At 44.6% G+C, this 14,188-nt stretch overlaps 1 protein-coding gene across 1 annotated transcript in view; it reads left to right on the top strand.

The window, feature by feature from the left end:
• Positions 1-14,188, top strand: part of RGS5 (regulator of G protein signaling 5) — a 56,107-nt gene that overhangs the window by 21,157 nt on the left and 20,762 nt on the right. The window contains exon 2 of the mRNA XM_045546596.1: positions 11,679-11,789. Within this exon, the coding sequence (XP_045402552.1) occupies positions 11,679-11,789 (111 nt within the window). The remainder of the gene's footprint in view (positions 1-11,678; positions 11,790-14,188) is intronic.

The raw sequence follows: 14,188 nt of genomic DNA, 5'->3' as shown, positions 1-14,188 counted from the left end.
TAATTGAACTCTGATTGGCCAGTGCAGGTGCGCTCTGATTGGTTGATTTCCAAGCCCGAAACCAGAAGTTTTGTTAGGCGTGGTCTTGGCAGTGACGCGAGGAGTTGGCGCGGCACGCGTGCTGCGGGGGGGGGGGGTCCGGTGACACCTTCATAACATGTTTCAGGGACAGATACGTGGCCGCCTCCTCGCCCCGCAGGGCTGCCCGGCTCTGTGCTAACTCACCCGGTCAGCACGGAGCGCGCGTTTGTCCCCTGGGGTGGACGTTGCTGTTGACAAGCAGGAAACTGTCCCCGGCCCGGCGCTGGGCGCGGACGGTGCTGGAGTGAGAAGGGGGGACGGAAGGTGGGACTTCCCGGTAACTCAGGCCTGGGGCAAAGTGGCACATTAGGCACGGAGAAGAAAGGCACATTTAAAAGAATTTTCTAGGAAAAAGAACATTTGCGACACTGGGAACGAAGAAGACCGTCTCCTATGAATCAGGCAGTTCATCAACTGTGAGCACCGGAGAGTGTTATAGTGACAGATACGACTGGGACGTTGGGAGGAAGGATCGCGTACACAGGGACACGTGGTGTCACCCACGAGTCATCGGACGTCTCGGGTCCTTGGCTGTCCCGTTTACAGGCTAAGATGCTGCGCGATCGTCTTGACATCGTTCGTCATAGCCGGAGGGCATGGTAGAGGTTTTAGCCCTAAACTGGTTTCCTTCCTCTCTCTTCCTTTTCTTTTTGTTTTGGCAGAAGAAAACAGAACTCAAATAACCTGTTCAATATCACCCAAATGCTACAGTGTTGCACTGTTCCCCCCCCCATTTCCAACTGTTAGACTCTGTGTGAGGTTCTGTGTTGAGAGCTGCATTTTTTTTCTGTCAATGTAGGAATTTTCCTTCCTTGGCGCAGGAATTTCTGCAAATAAGTAATAAAGCCTAACGCTTCTACCTACTTTTATTAGCAGGGCACTAATACGCTTCACATACAGTAGCTCATTAAATCATCACGGTGCCGTGATCTGGGCACCATTATTCTCACCATTTTACAGATGAGAAAACTAAGGCAAGGTGAGGTTTAAAAACTTGCCAAAAGTCACGTGTATAGTAAGATGAATCCGGGCGGTTTGGCTCCAATATTCATGCCCTTTATCGCTGTGCTATTCCGTCTCTTGTTTTCAGAAAAAAAAAAAAAAAAAAGCTTAGTTTTGATATTATTTGGATTTTCTAAGTAAGAGCTCAACGTCCTCGACTTCTTCTCTAGTAACAGACTTTTTAACATGTATCCTATTTGCTTTACAAACTCTTCCAGTTATATAACCTGAGAAAGAATTTTTTAACACAGTTAGAAGTTGGACATTTTCTCTGCAAAGCGCAGGGAAGATATTTAACAGAATTCGACATGTTACTTGTGACTGTAATAAAGGAATAAGGATCTGGAAAGTCTCTTATCATATCTCTTGGACAGATCCAGGTGGTCATATGACTTCATTATCCAAAACAGCTGGTTTCTAATATTTTCTTGATGTCTTTTCTTCAGTGATGGAAACTTTGCCACATTTATCGTTCACTATTTCCATGGTTTCATCACCACTAGGATCAGTAAATTTTCCTGAACACTTCCTGTTTTAATTAAAGCAATCTTTTTTTTGGGGGGGCAAAGGGAACGTGTACTTACAGATGGGTGACTATTGAATACTTCATAAATGCATCATTGTTTTTGTTTTTTGTTTGAAGTTTCGTAATCCCTTGCAGCCAGGACTCCTTGCTTGGCTCTGGATATCATCTTAGGGTCAAGTCTCATTATTGGCACCATGTATTTGTCTACGTCTGTGGTCCTGCTGTCTCCCTGGACTGTGCAAAGGCGTATGTGGCAGGGAAGGATGAGGGTTTGATTAGTTACAAAGCCCTAACTCCCAGTCCTCTGACATTGTCTCAGGACTTCTCTTTCTTTTGCCTATTTGTTTCTTTTCTTTACCATTCATCAAAAGCTGTGGTCTCTCAGTCCTACCTTCTGGGAACAAGCCTCATATCTCCTCGGGGAGTTTAGAGTATTGGAAACCAAAGGCCAACATGGGGATTCTACCATACACCCTCAATTACTGCTTTCGGCTTTGCAAGACAGCTCCCTCAGAGGTAAGACAGGTGGCTATCATCTTTAAACTAAGAAGAAAAACTATATGTAGAGGAAAACATAAATCAACATCTCAATAAATCAAAGTGTATATAAATCATTGTTATTATCTTTGAGTTACTACAAATCACCTGTTTTCTATCTGTTTGCTGTGAAGAGGGGTAATGCGGGGAGTCAGTTCACCTAGATTCAGGGATTGTATGAGTAAGTGAAAGTCTGGTGACCTCATACGGGACATATCAGGGAGCTGGGGAGGCAAAGTGTTTCTCCTCCACGTGACCGAGGAAGAGGATGCATCAACAGGTAGGTTCAGGCTCTACCGATCTACCCAACTCCAGTCTGCATTTGAATAACAGAGAGCAAACAAGGGCACTGCAAAGATAACCCTTTCCACACTGCCCTGAAGTGAGCCAGGGCCTTACTTTCTTTTCTTGATTACTGCTTTGTAGTCCAATATCTTCCTGGCTTTGGATGCCGAGCTTTCCTTCTACCTTCCCCAGTGTGGAATCACCAGGAACTGCTTCTGACTTTTCCTAATTCTCTCACATTAGTATCTTTGTTACTTTACCAGTAATGTTTAAGACACAGCATCCATCATCCATTCATCCAGCCAAGAGAAAATGAGCTTAATAAATTGAATACTTTATTGGATTTTTTGGTTTATGTATTTTTTTTAATCTGACATATTTTTTTTTGTTGTTGTTGTTTGTTTGAGACAGAGTCTCACTCTGTCACCCGGGCTAGAGTGCCGTGGCGTCAGCCTAGCTCACAACAACCTCAAACTCCTGAGCTTAAGCGATCCTCCTGCCTCAGCCTCCCGAGTAGCTGGGACTACAGGTGCACACCACCAGGCCCGGCTAATTTTTTCTATTTTTAGTAGACACAGAGTTTCATTTTTGCTCAGGCAGGTCTCAAACTTCTGACCTCAAGTGATCCTCCAGCCTCAGCCTCTCAGAACGCTAAGATTACAGGCGTGAGCCACCGCGCCCAGCCTAATCTGACATTGTGAAGATATTGAATATTAATATCCCAGAAGTTAAAGGAAATTGCTACAAACTGTAATACTAGGTGGTATGAGTGTTAAATAAGCAGAAGTGGTGATGATGGTAACAATAACAGTATCAGCCAACATGACTGCATGCCGTGTGTGTCCGGGCATTGTGCTAACTTTCACATGCGTTATCTCCTGCAGTCCTCGCAGAAACTTTTCATAGCGGGTACTAATGTTACCCTCATTTTGCAGGTGGTGGAACTGAGGCCCAGAGATATATAACTGGCATAAAGTTACTTAGATAGTGAGTGTGAAAACTAGCCTAAGTTAATTTGTTCATGTCCAACTCTTGGGTTCTTTTTGGTGGATAACTGTAGCCATTCATGGTGAGTGGCAGGTGACAGTTATTTCTCCCCAACTTTGCTATCAGTTTATGAAAGCAAGAACACCACAGACATAAGGAACACCAATTGTGCCACACTTTTTGGACAAATACCTACTTATAAGCTGATGTAAAATGTTTACATAGCTTATTCTGTAATCTCAATAAAGTCCCAGTTCTTTATGCTCTAGCTACACCCGTATGAAAGGTTTCCTCAGATACAATAATATTTTGAGGTGGGATTCTGATACCCTTGTAGCAGGTACAGGCAGCGAGAAATCTCAGGATCAATGGCAGCATATTTGACCATGCAGGGGCCAAGCCGTAGGTGCCATCTCTAAGGGTGAAGAGCTCAGTACATTCTTGAAACTTTCTATGGAATTGGTGGGGGTTTCCACAGTAATGTCCTCATTCCAAATAACTTGAATATTACTATTGTGACCAAAGAGAGCCCATTATCTAATAAATAACCACACGTTCTGCTAATTGGCAACGCACGTGCTATTGATCTAGGTCAGGGTAGCCAAGGCACCTGTAGCAGCCACCTGTGGGGCACAGGCTTCCTAAAAACTTGCTGACCACTGTTGAGATGGGAATTCCTGCTCAGGGCAAGTCGCTGAAATCAACTGCTACATACATAATGTCACACTGTAGCAATTACAACCAGCTAAAATTTTACATTCCAATGTTTCTTATTTCTTGTGTCTGTCTTGCCCAGCTAAAATATAAGCTCCATGAGAGGACCCTGTCTTTTTGTTTCAGAGGGGACTTCAGAACATGTCATAGTGTATGGCACGTGGTAGGCATTCAATAAACATATTTTAAATTTGTTGAATAAATAAATGAGTAAAAGGAGAAGCTACACAAGGCCAGGCTTTTCTGGCCTTAGTCCTATGACACAAAGTCAGCTTATTTAAACAAGGACCCTGGTGGACACCCTGGTCTTCGACCACAGGTTGCCTATGAGTTTATCTGGGGCAGCTGAGGTAAGAGCTAGAACAGCAAAATGGAAATAGGTGTCACTAAGGTAATTTACTGAAGGGAAAAATTAGAACAGAGCAGGAGTTGGAAGGTTATAATAGATAAATGTGCTTTCTATGAACCCATTTGACCAAATGACATTGTCAATTCCGTCTTTTCAGCTATCTTATGATCTGAAATGGTTTGTTATGTCATCAATCACTAATAAGACTGAAAGCCTAAAACAACCAGGAAATGATTCACTTGTGTTTGGAAACAGAACTGTCGTTTCTGAAGTCATAACACGTTAGTAACAATGGTATCATATGTTCTTCAGCAACTTTTTCACCTTTTTATCATTTGGACCACTCAGGAATATTGCATATTAACTAACCATAAAGTCATTTTCTGTAATATATCACATATTAATTATATAAATCAGGTAAGAAAATAGGTCTATTTATTTTAACACGGTATCACACTGCATTGCCAGATGACTCTTCCATATTTTGTTAAAGCACAAGCAATGAGTAGATTTTCTTTAGTTCAAACTAAAGTAGGTTAATTTAGAAAAAGGATAGACGCCAATGTAATAAATTCTTTCTCCACCAAAATGACCCGGCACGGCCTTTTCCTTGCTGTTGAGAGTCAATCTTGATTTTAAGGGGCCGTGTTCAGAGGATCCTGGCAAGTGGAGAATTTCAATTCCAGAATTGACCTGAATCTCCACCAATATTTCCTTATATTCCACTGAGGGTTTTCAAGATCAAGTATTATCCTTTGTCTCCCGTGATCCATCTATGAGTAATGAACTCCAATGATGTCAAGTTTTAAATGAGTAGCCAGCAAGGCTTTTCCGTTCTTCGACCAAATGAATCTCCCTCTCGATGGGTCCAGCGCGGTCACACTCTCCCTCAGGGCTCTGCTGTCTGTCAGTGTTTGCTCGGTTCTGTCTACCAGGGTCACGGCTCTGCCCACCAGCTCCCAGGAGCTTACGTCTCCCCCGGGGTCTCAGATCCGGCTGACGCCAGGCTCTCCAGCTGGGAAGACAGGTCGCTAACAAGTGTTTTAGAAATTTGTATTTATTTTTCCTGGGTATTTGTTGCATTTTTAGGAACCCAAAACATGTCCTTCTGACGCATATGGGAACAAGCTTCCTAGTGTTTCTTCCAAAGGGAACAGCCTGGAACAGACGTGCTCTTAGTTACTTCTTCTCTAATGCTCATGCCTGCCCACGGCCAGCAGGGGCAGCTGCCACGCAGACGTGAATCGGATTGAATCTAAACTGGGGTGTCCCATGTTGGGATATCTCTTCCAGAAACGTGGTGTAAAAACCCGACCTAACGAGTCTCAACTTTCCTCCATCATTTCTTTCTTCTTGACCGTTCCCGACATATGTCTGGAGACTACAAGGAAACCTGCCTAGAGTTGTCGAAAGTCTTTCAGCCACAAGACTGGTCTGTGCCTCAGGGCTACTTCTGTGTTTTTGTTTTTGTTTTTGTTTTTGTTTTTGTTTGGCAGCGTGTCACTCTGTTGCCCAGGCTGCAGTGCAGTGGCACGATCATAACTCACCGTAGCCTCCAACTCCTGGGCTCAAGCCATCCTCCTGCCTCAGCCTCCTACGTAGCTGGACTACAGGCATGTATTACCTCGCCTGGCTAATTTTAAATTTGTTTGTAGAGAAAGGCTCTCACTATGTTGCCCAGGCTCATCTTGAACTCCTGGCTTCAAGTGATCCTTCTGACTCGGCCTCCCAAAGTGCTGGGATTACAGGCGTGAGTTACCTCGCCAGCCCGTCTGTTTTTTTTTGTTTGTTTGTTTTGTTTTTTAAGTCCTGATAAATTATGGTCTCATGATTGATTATTTTCAGATTGCTAATGATTGCAGTCACCCTCCCTGCCTCTTCTCATCAGAGAACATCCTATACGGTTTGAGGAATCAAATACATGATCTGTGGGAGCCCCCTGGTCCATGGTCAACTTTTTTAAAGGACAGAAATTGAATTCATTTACTTTATAGCCCTTATAGCCATTTAACCGTGTTACCAGTTAACCAAATTAGAGACATCCTAGTCTTCAATGGCTTGGTCTGTGCCACACCCCCATAGTTCACCTACCCCACCCCAAATTGCAATTCGGTTCTTTCATTCATTTGTTCATTCATCAATTTATATAGCAAATATTTATTGAGTGCCTACTAAGTGCCAGGCCCTGGGCTAGGTGCTGAGGCTTTAACTGTGAACAAAACAGAAATTCACCCTGCTCTTGGGGACCTGGCACTCTAACGGGAGAGATGGACAATGCTCAAATACACACACATGTACAGAGATGTAAATGCAAACTGGTCAGTGCCACGACAGAAGGATAGAGAGAGCTCTGAGCATGTAGCAGGGGCAGCTGGCAGAGTATACAGTGGCTCTGTTGCACTGTCTAAATATTATCACACTGATACACACTGGAGCGTCTTGAGCTTAGGGCCTACGTTCTTTTATTATTGAATCCCACCCCCTTTTATCAATGACTGGAAAAATATCTACCATATAGTTTACCTGTCTGTGTCCTATATTCAGTTGTCCCAAGTGTCTCTAAGGCAAGGAACATCTTTGTAACCCTTGTCTAGGACTTAATATATAGTTGGTTCTTAATAAATTCTGCTTGAATATGATTGTAGTTCTCAAAATTCAACAATGTTTCTGTTTTTAGTGATGGCGTGTGCTATTTTTCCACACTTCCGCGCCTTAAGGGAGTAACTTTCTCTCAATTCACCCCTTAGCAGGAAGGACTGAGGGGGCCCGTGGCCTTTTGAATTTTGATTCCGAGCCAGCATATCCACACGAGGAGCAGATTTCTACTTGCACAAGCCTAGAATTATTCAACCCTTTTCAGTTTGAAATCACCAGTGTGAGTCATCGAGACAAAGAATTATCTTCCTCTGAACCTTTAATTAAACTTTCATCCAGGCATTTCCAATTGATTTTGTTTCAAAACAAGTTTTTCTTTCTAAAACAAAGGGTAACAAGAGGAGGGGGTAGATGAGAAGAGATAAAAATAGTTTCTCGTTAACGAGCATCAGTGTGATACAGCCAGGAAGAAATGCCTCGTGTGCAGTCAGAATCGGAAACTGAGTCTGGAATCATGAACCAATTAGAAAGTTTTCTTCTCTGGATAAAGTTGTTTTTGGCATTAAATTAATATCAGATGCATTCGAGTTTATCTTTAAAGAGGAAAATAGTTTGGTACATTTGCGTTATTGTTTTGTTTGATTTTCCACTTGGTTTGCTTCATTCCGATATTTATGTGTGTGGGGCTATGGCGGGCAAGCGGATGGAATGATATTCCAGGAACCCTTGAGGAGAAAAACAAATCTAACGTTGTTTAGTCTTGTGAAAAAAGTGCAGCGTTTGAAGTGGTTTGGCCTTTAAGCTGTTACTGCTGTGGGTGCAGACATGCAATAATTATTATTCGTTCTCTGGTCTCGTAATTAAGTCTCAGGCACTTCCCGACTTTTCTATAGTCTCTAGTTTTTAATCTTCTATACTTGACCGTATCCCTAGCGGAAGCTGAAGCCGGTAGGAAGACGTGTGTTTCAAGGCACTGAGCCTCCTTTGTCCCTTATGTCCCCGGGGCCAACACGAGGGAAGGAGTCACCTGACGTCCGGGTACGTCTGTCTGCGCTGAGGAAGTGGACACGATTTTCCGTAGGCAGCGACAGAAACAGTGGTTGGTTTCTAGATCACACACACACCTGCTTAAGCAGCGATGTAGATAAAACAGTACCAGGGTTCTGAGTCGTTCTGGTTTTCAAAGGCTTTTGCGGGACGTCTTGAGGATTTGACCCCCATTTAGAAGCAGTGTGTTTATGGCACAATCCCTCCCGAAATAGTAGAAGAAAAGCTGAGACACGCTCGGCTCACGAGATGGGAGGCCGCCTCTTTACATAGGGACAGTCTTCGAAAGCGCTTGTCAATAGTTTTCCCTCTTTCTCGTTTTCATACTAAATCTGCCGCAAGCTGGGCCCTGTACAGGCCGCTCTGCCCTCCGTCCCTGTCCCTGTAGGGGAGGCCAGCGAGCCGGCAGCACCTGGTCACGGTTCACACTCTCGCAGTGCAGACGACTTTGCGTCCCTTGAAATGACAGACACACACTGACCTCCCTGCCCGGAAGGCCCGTTGCCCTCTCGCCCACCCGGCTGACGGCTGCGCGTTCTCTGGTTCCACCTTTACCTCCCCTGCGAAGTCCCCACTCGCTCTGTGGACACGGGGACCCCCCAGTGCTCTGCTGCTCTCTGTGTGTCTCTCCTGGAGCAGCTGCCTGTGACTACTGCCAGGTCTAAGCCCTCGCTAGGCCACGAGCACCTGGGAACCAAGGAGCAAACCCTGTGAGCCTTCCTGTGTTTGCTGTGAACTGCCCGACACAGCGGACGTGATCAACGAGCCAAGAAGGAAGGAATTAATGAATGACTTAATGAATACTTCTCTTTAAAAACATCCAACTCCTTTGTTCCGATTATCCCTAAATGTCCAGCCATGACTCTCGCACCAGGCAATCCAAACACACACATTTTCCTGCCTTTTACAAAAGGGAAAGGCTCCAGTGGAGCAAAAGAGAGAAGGGAAAAAGAAACAGAAGTTGAGATGGGGGAAAAAATAAACAAAACAAAAACCTGAAGAATCAACCAAACAACAAAACTAGACATGAGAGACGTTCATTAGATAATTGTTGTCCACATACGGATGAGTGGACTATTGGGTCGAAGTTGAAACTGGAAACAGTGACTGCGTGCATGTCCCTTAGACGAGGGACTCGAGGGACATCTAGAGCCAGGAGGACAGGCATTCAGGCCAGGTAAGACCGAGTGTCTCGATGGCAAAGACGGACGGTGCATCTCGGACTGTAGTGCTGTACGTTAGCCAGCAGAGGGGAGCCACAAATACTGCATGCATTTTCCCCTTAATGTTTCCTCCCTATTCCAGATAAATATAAAATTGGCAGTTCTTGTCTCCAGAGGCAGAATATGGAAAGCGGTGGGTGTAGTAATTCTTTAGTAACTTGTGGGGAATTTTTTGGATGTTTCGATTTGGTGCTCGAAGCCGGGGAACATGGGCTGCTGGTGGGAAACTGATTATGCAGTTGGAGCTGACCTTGAAGAAGCGGAATTATATGTCGAATGCGGTGCTAAGTGACTCACATTCATTAGCATATTTAATCGTCTCAAAAAGTCCTGGTATGGACTATTTTGTCAGCCCCAATTTCTAGGCAAAAGAATCCGGAATGTTAGATAATTTAGGTAACACAGGAAGCCTGGAGCTAAAGCAACACTTGTTCTCAGTCCCTGTGTCACATAAGCTCCCTCAGCACGACCGGCCCCGCTCCGGCCGTGATGCTGCTCCTGGCTGAGCTGGTGAAGCTTGGGGACTGAGCTGGCGTCAGGCAGCGAGAGGATCCCGGGGAAAGGGTGAAAGCAGAAAGAAATGGAAGGAAAAGACATTGTAGATGTGAATAATCCTAAATCATAATAGTTTCAAAACCATATTTACCAGCCTAAAAGGAAATATGTTAGGACAATGAGATATTTATAGGGTTTTTGTAAGTGACTGCAGGTTTCCTTACGTTTTTCTCCTTAATATCCATAATTGGCATTTTATTTACTTTAATTGCCTCATCACTGTCTCACCGTGAATAAATGGGGAAAGTGGATTTACAGTAGTAAAATCCTACCTGGCCACGACATGCAGCCTAGCATAGCTCTTTAAGACTTTGGTTAGGATTAGCGTTGACTGGGAGTATGTGTTAGCAGATTCGTGAGGAATAAAATCAAGATATTTTTATTTTACTTTGGAAAATATTTTTAAAATTTTTTTAGTTCAGAATATTATGGGGGTACAAATGTCTTGGTGACACAAATTGCTTTTGTACCATCTGAGTGAAAGTTATAAGTGTGCACTGTGCCCGTTAGGTGTGAATTTACCCATCCCCTCCTCCCCCTCCCACTTGCTTGATGTCCGATGACTGTCATTTTCATACGTGCACATAAGTGTTGATCCATTAGTTCCAATTTAATGGTGAATGCATGTGGTGTTGGTTAAAATATTTTTGAATGTTTGCTGTGTTGTCAGGCACTGTACTAGGCACGTTGGCTAAAAGGTATTGAAGACTAAATTCCTACTCTCAAAGAATTCTCCTATCCGGCTGGGAGAAAGGACACATAAATCAACACCCACAATACACTATGATAAACCCTATCATAAAATCGTATGCCAAGTGCCAAGGTGACAGGAAAGGACAGCTTTTTAGATCTCCCAATGTACAAGAGCTTGTCCTCTGGATTGATGTTTAAGATTTGCCTCGTGCTTGATTTTTAGCTTAACACTGAGCATGAAAACAGGTGCTTCCTAGATGGAGGAACACCCAGAATTCTGACCACACGCACCCCCTAAAATGCTGAAGATGCAAAGAAACAGTAAACGCTGCCACAGTCAGTCCTTTGTCGATCGACGCTCACCTTCCGAGGGCTCGCCGTAGGTGAGATACTCCAACAGCCGTAGGGAGAGATGGGCAAGAGTTTGGAAAAGAAACTTTACAGAGAAATAAATCATCGAGCAGAATGATTTAATTTTATAGCTGGAAATGGCTCAAGAAAATATCTAGATTAACTCCGTCATTTTACAGATGAGGAAACTGAGAGGTCTGGCAGTAAAAAAAAAGATCATTTTTTTAAATGTCATACGTCTAATTAGTGGCGGGGCTGGGAGCCCCTAGAAGGCTGGCGGTGAGCAGTGAGCAGTGAGCAATTCCACCGTGAGCTCGGGCACCGGGCAGCGGGCACCGGGCAGCTGGGCTCAGTGCCCGTCACCCCCGCGTGCTGGCCGGGTTATGTTAAGTGACTTATTCAAACCCCCTGCCACTCAGTTTCCTCACCTGCAAAATGGAAACAACACTATGGTATCTACCACCTATAAAATGAGAGAATACATGCAAAACCATAATTAAGATTAAAATGAGATCATGCAAATTAACTAGAGACATAATAAAAGCTTGGTGACTGCTAATTATTAGAACTCGTGTGTCTCGATTTCTGCATTAGCATTCTTTCTGCCACAACAAAAATGCAAGAAGCGAAATGGGATTCTGTTCACTTTTGTTTTTCTGACGTAGGAAGATCTTTTTTTTAGATCTGTGTGCTCACGTGGTGTCCTCGTTCCCCCTCATGTCTCTCCTCGCAGGGCCAAGGAGATTAAGATCAAGTTGGGAATTCTGCTCCAGAAGCCAGACTCGGCCGTGGACCTGGTCATCCCGTACAACGAGAAGCCGGAGAGACCAGCCAAGACCCAGAAGTGAGTCATGAGCACGGATTCCACCCATTTTCCTCCAGAGGACAGCTGTCCCCCACTGTCTAGCACCATCCCTCATCCGCACAACCACCCGCTTCGATTCCTCATTAAGGGTCATAAGGGCCCTCAGAGAGTGGGTTTGTAAATAAGCATTTTGTGTTTTACTATCTCACGTCTGAAGCATAGTATTGAATACTGTCAGAATATTTAAAAAATAAAAGATAGGGTCCTGCCTTCTCTATGGAGAGAGAGACCGTGATTTATAAAGTGACACCAGCCACCTCCTCAGTTATTCACCACCTGTGAGTGTGGTCACGATACCTGTTCACCTGCTGCCTGGGCCAGGTGACCGTTCTGGTCCGGTTAGTGACGAGCGGATGCTCACGGGCGGAGGACCCACCCGGGCTGTCCCCTCGGCACGGGAGACATCTCCCTCAGGAGGCTGCTGAGGATGAGGAGGGCAGACAGGTTAAGCCCGAGAGCTTCTTCTTCAAGGCAGTGTCCTGTCGAGGTGCAGCTGAGGAACCAAAGACCTTTAACCTCAGTGAGGCATGAACACCTGACTAGCTATTTCTATTTAAATGCATACCGAGCATTTCCCCAATTCGTCAATTAATATTACTATTGGGTGTCTGCAGTGCTCCCTCCCTTGCCCGCCTCCTCCCACTCCTGTCAGTTTGGGCATCACGGGGAACCATAAATATAAAGAGTCGATCGCTATGTTACGGCAGTGAATGTAGCTCCAGCAATGCACACGGGCCCTGCTTTAACTCAGTGACACCACTCACAGCGTCCCCCGTGTGTCCCCGTCCCGCTAGCTGTGGGGACCATCGCTGGGCACATACACCCCAGCTTCCCTTTGAAACAGAGACACCCGTGACAGTCAGGGAAGAGAAGTGGGAGGAAGAAAAGACAAATGTCTTCATCCAAACTCCTTCCCTCTGCTCCCTGAGGCTGTCACAGAACTGTGGCAAAAATACAGGCGTCCCCTGGAACCTCCACTTCTCCTTTTTCAATTTAAGATTTGTATAAATTGGCCGACTTGTCTTCTGTCCAAATGACCTTCAACTTAATATAGCTGAACTGGTTGGGAACGAGTGAGAGGGGTTATTCTTTTTCTTTTAAAAATCTTTTTCCATTTAAGTGGATATTTCCATTCTCCTTTTTTTTTTATTACTTCAAAGTGATCTCAAACCCAAAGTGAGGCATAATTGAGTTTTCTGCATTTAAAAAGGAGACGTGAATTCAACCAGAAGGCTGCAGCCAGCGCCAGGGGAGAGTAGGAACCTCATTTCAGAGCAGCGACAGATCAAAAAGTCTATTTTGAAGTAAACAAGGTGGTCATTATTGATCTGTTGGCATTAACTTTAAAAATACAGTGCTGCGTTTCCTGCTTTGAATCTCTGCTGCAATGTCCCACTTGAAGGGCTAACAGGGACTCGGAGAACAGCGGTTTTGGAAGAAAACCTGGGGCTGAGCATTTATTGAATTATTTGCTTCTTTTGTTTTCTGCCCCCTTTCTTCCTCCAGAAGTTTGAATTGTTTTGGAAAAAAAAAAAAAATCCTTCCTATCCCTGGAGAATACCTGCATCTCTATTGCATTTGCAACAGCAACCGCTAAATCAGTTTCCCACCCTCTTCGAAACCCACAGACCCCTCCTCCTGCAAACGCTTGTGTTCTGCTCAAGCTCCGTCAGCTCTCTTCCCTCGCCTTTAAAAATTCTCTATGTTTTTTACCCATGTTTTCCTCTCAGAAGAAAAAATAATCCTCTCGACTGAAAGTATTTTTAGCTCCTCTCATCTTCTTTGGGCGACTGACCTCAGTAGAATGCCATTTTTAAAAAGCTTTTTAAAATGTTTTAATATATTTTTAAATTCTCCTTGGAAAAAAAAATGGACCACTGAGAAAAATAGAAAAAAAGCTGGCTATATCCGTACCCCCCAAAGCCAGCTTCTGTTGCCACGTTAGTATTCTTAATTCCTCTTTCTTCCTCTGGACCTTCATTCCCTAGGAACAAACAAGCACCATTTCCACTCTGAAAAACACTCTCGTGCCCTCCACCCCTTCTGCTCCCTTACCTTTCTCTTACTTTCACTGGCTGATTTTAGAAGTCTGTACTCACTGCCTCCAGTATTTATTTTCTCTCTTTCCTATGGGGTTTAAACCTCACCCCCTCACTGACGCTGTTGTCTCCAAGGCCTGGTCTTCCACTTGTCTGCAGCATTCGGCTGCTCACCGGTTGCCCCCCTCTTACAACTCTCTTCCTTAGCTTCTCACCCTGGGTGTCCCCGTCTTCTCTCTCTCTAGAGGCTCCCACTGCCGTCCACCCTCTGGACGGGACCGTTCCCCAAGGCTCTGCTGCAGGTCCTCCCGACAAACAATAAACACAATTAGTCGCCCA

Source organism: Lemur catta, chromosome 3 (genome assembly GCF_020740605.2).
Source record: "Lemur catta isolate mLemCat1 chromosome 3, mLemCat1.pri, whole genome shotgun sequence".
In the NCBI taxonomy this organism is placed as follows: Eukaryota; Metazoa; Chordata; class Mammalia; order Primates; family Lemuridae; genus Lemur; species Lemur catta.
Note: the sequence above shows the minus strand (reverse complement) of the source record. Positions and strands in the feature narration are given on the sequence as shown.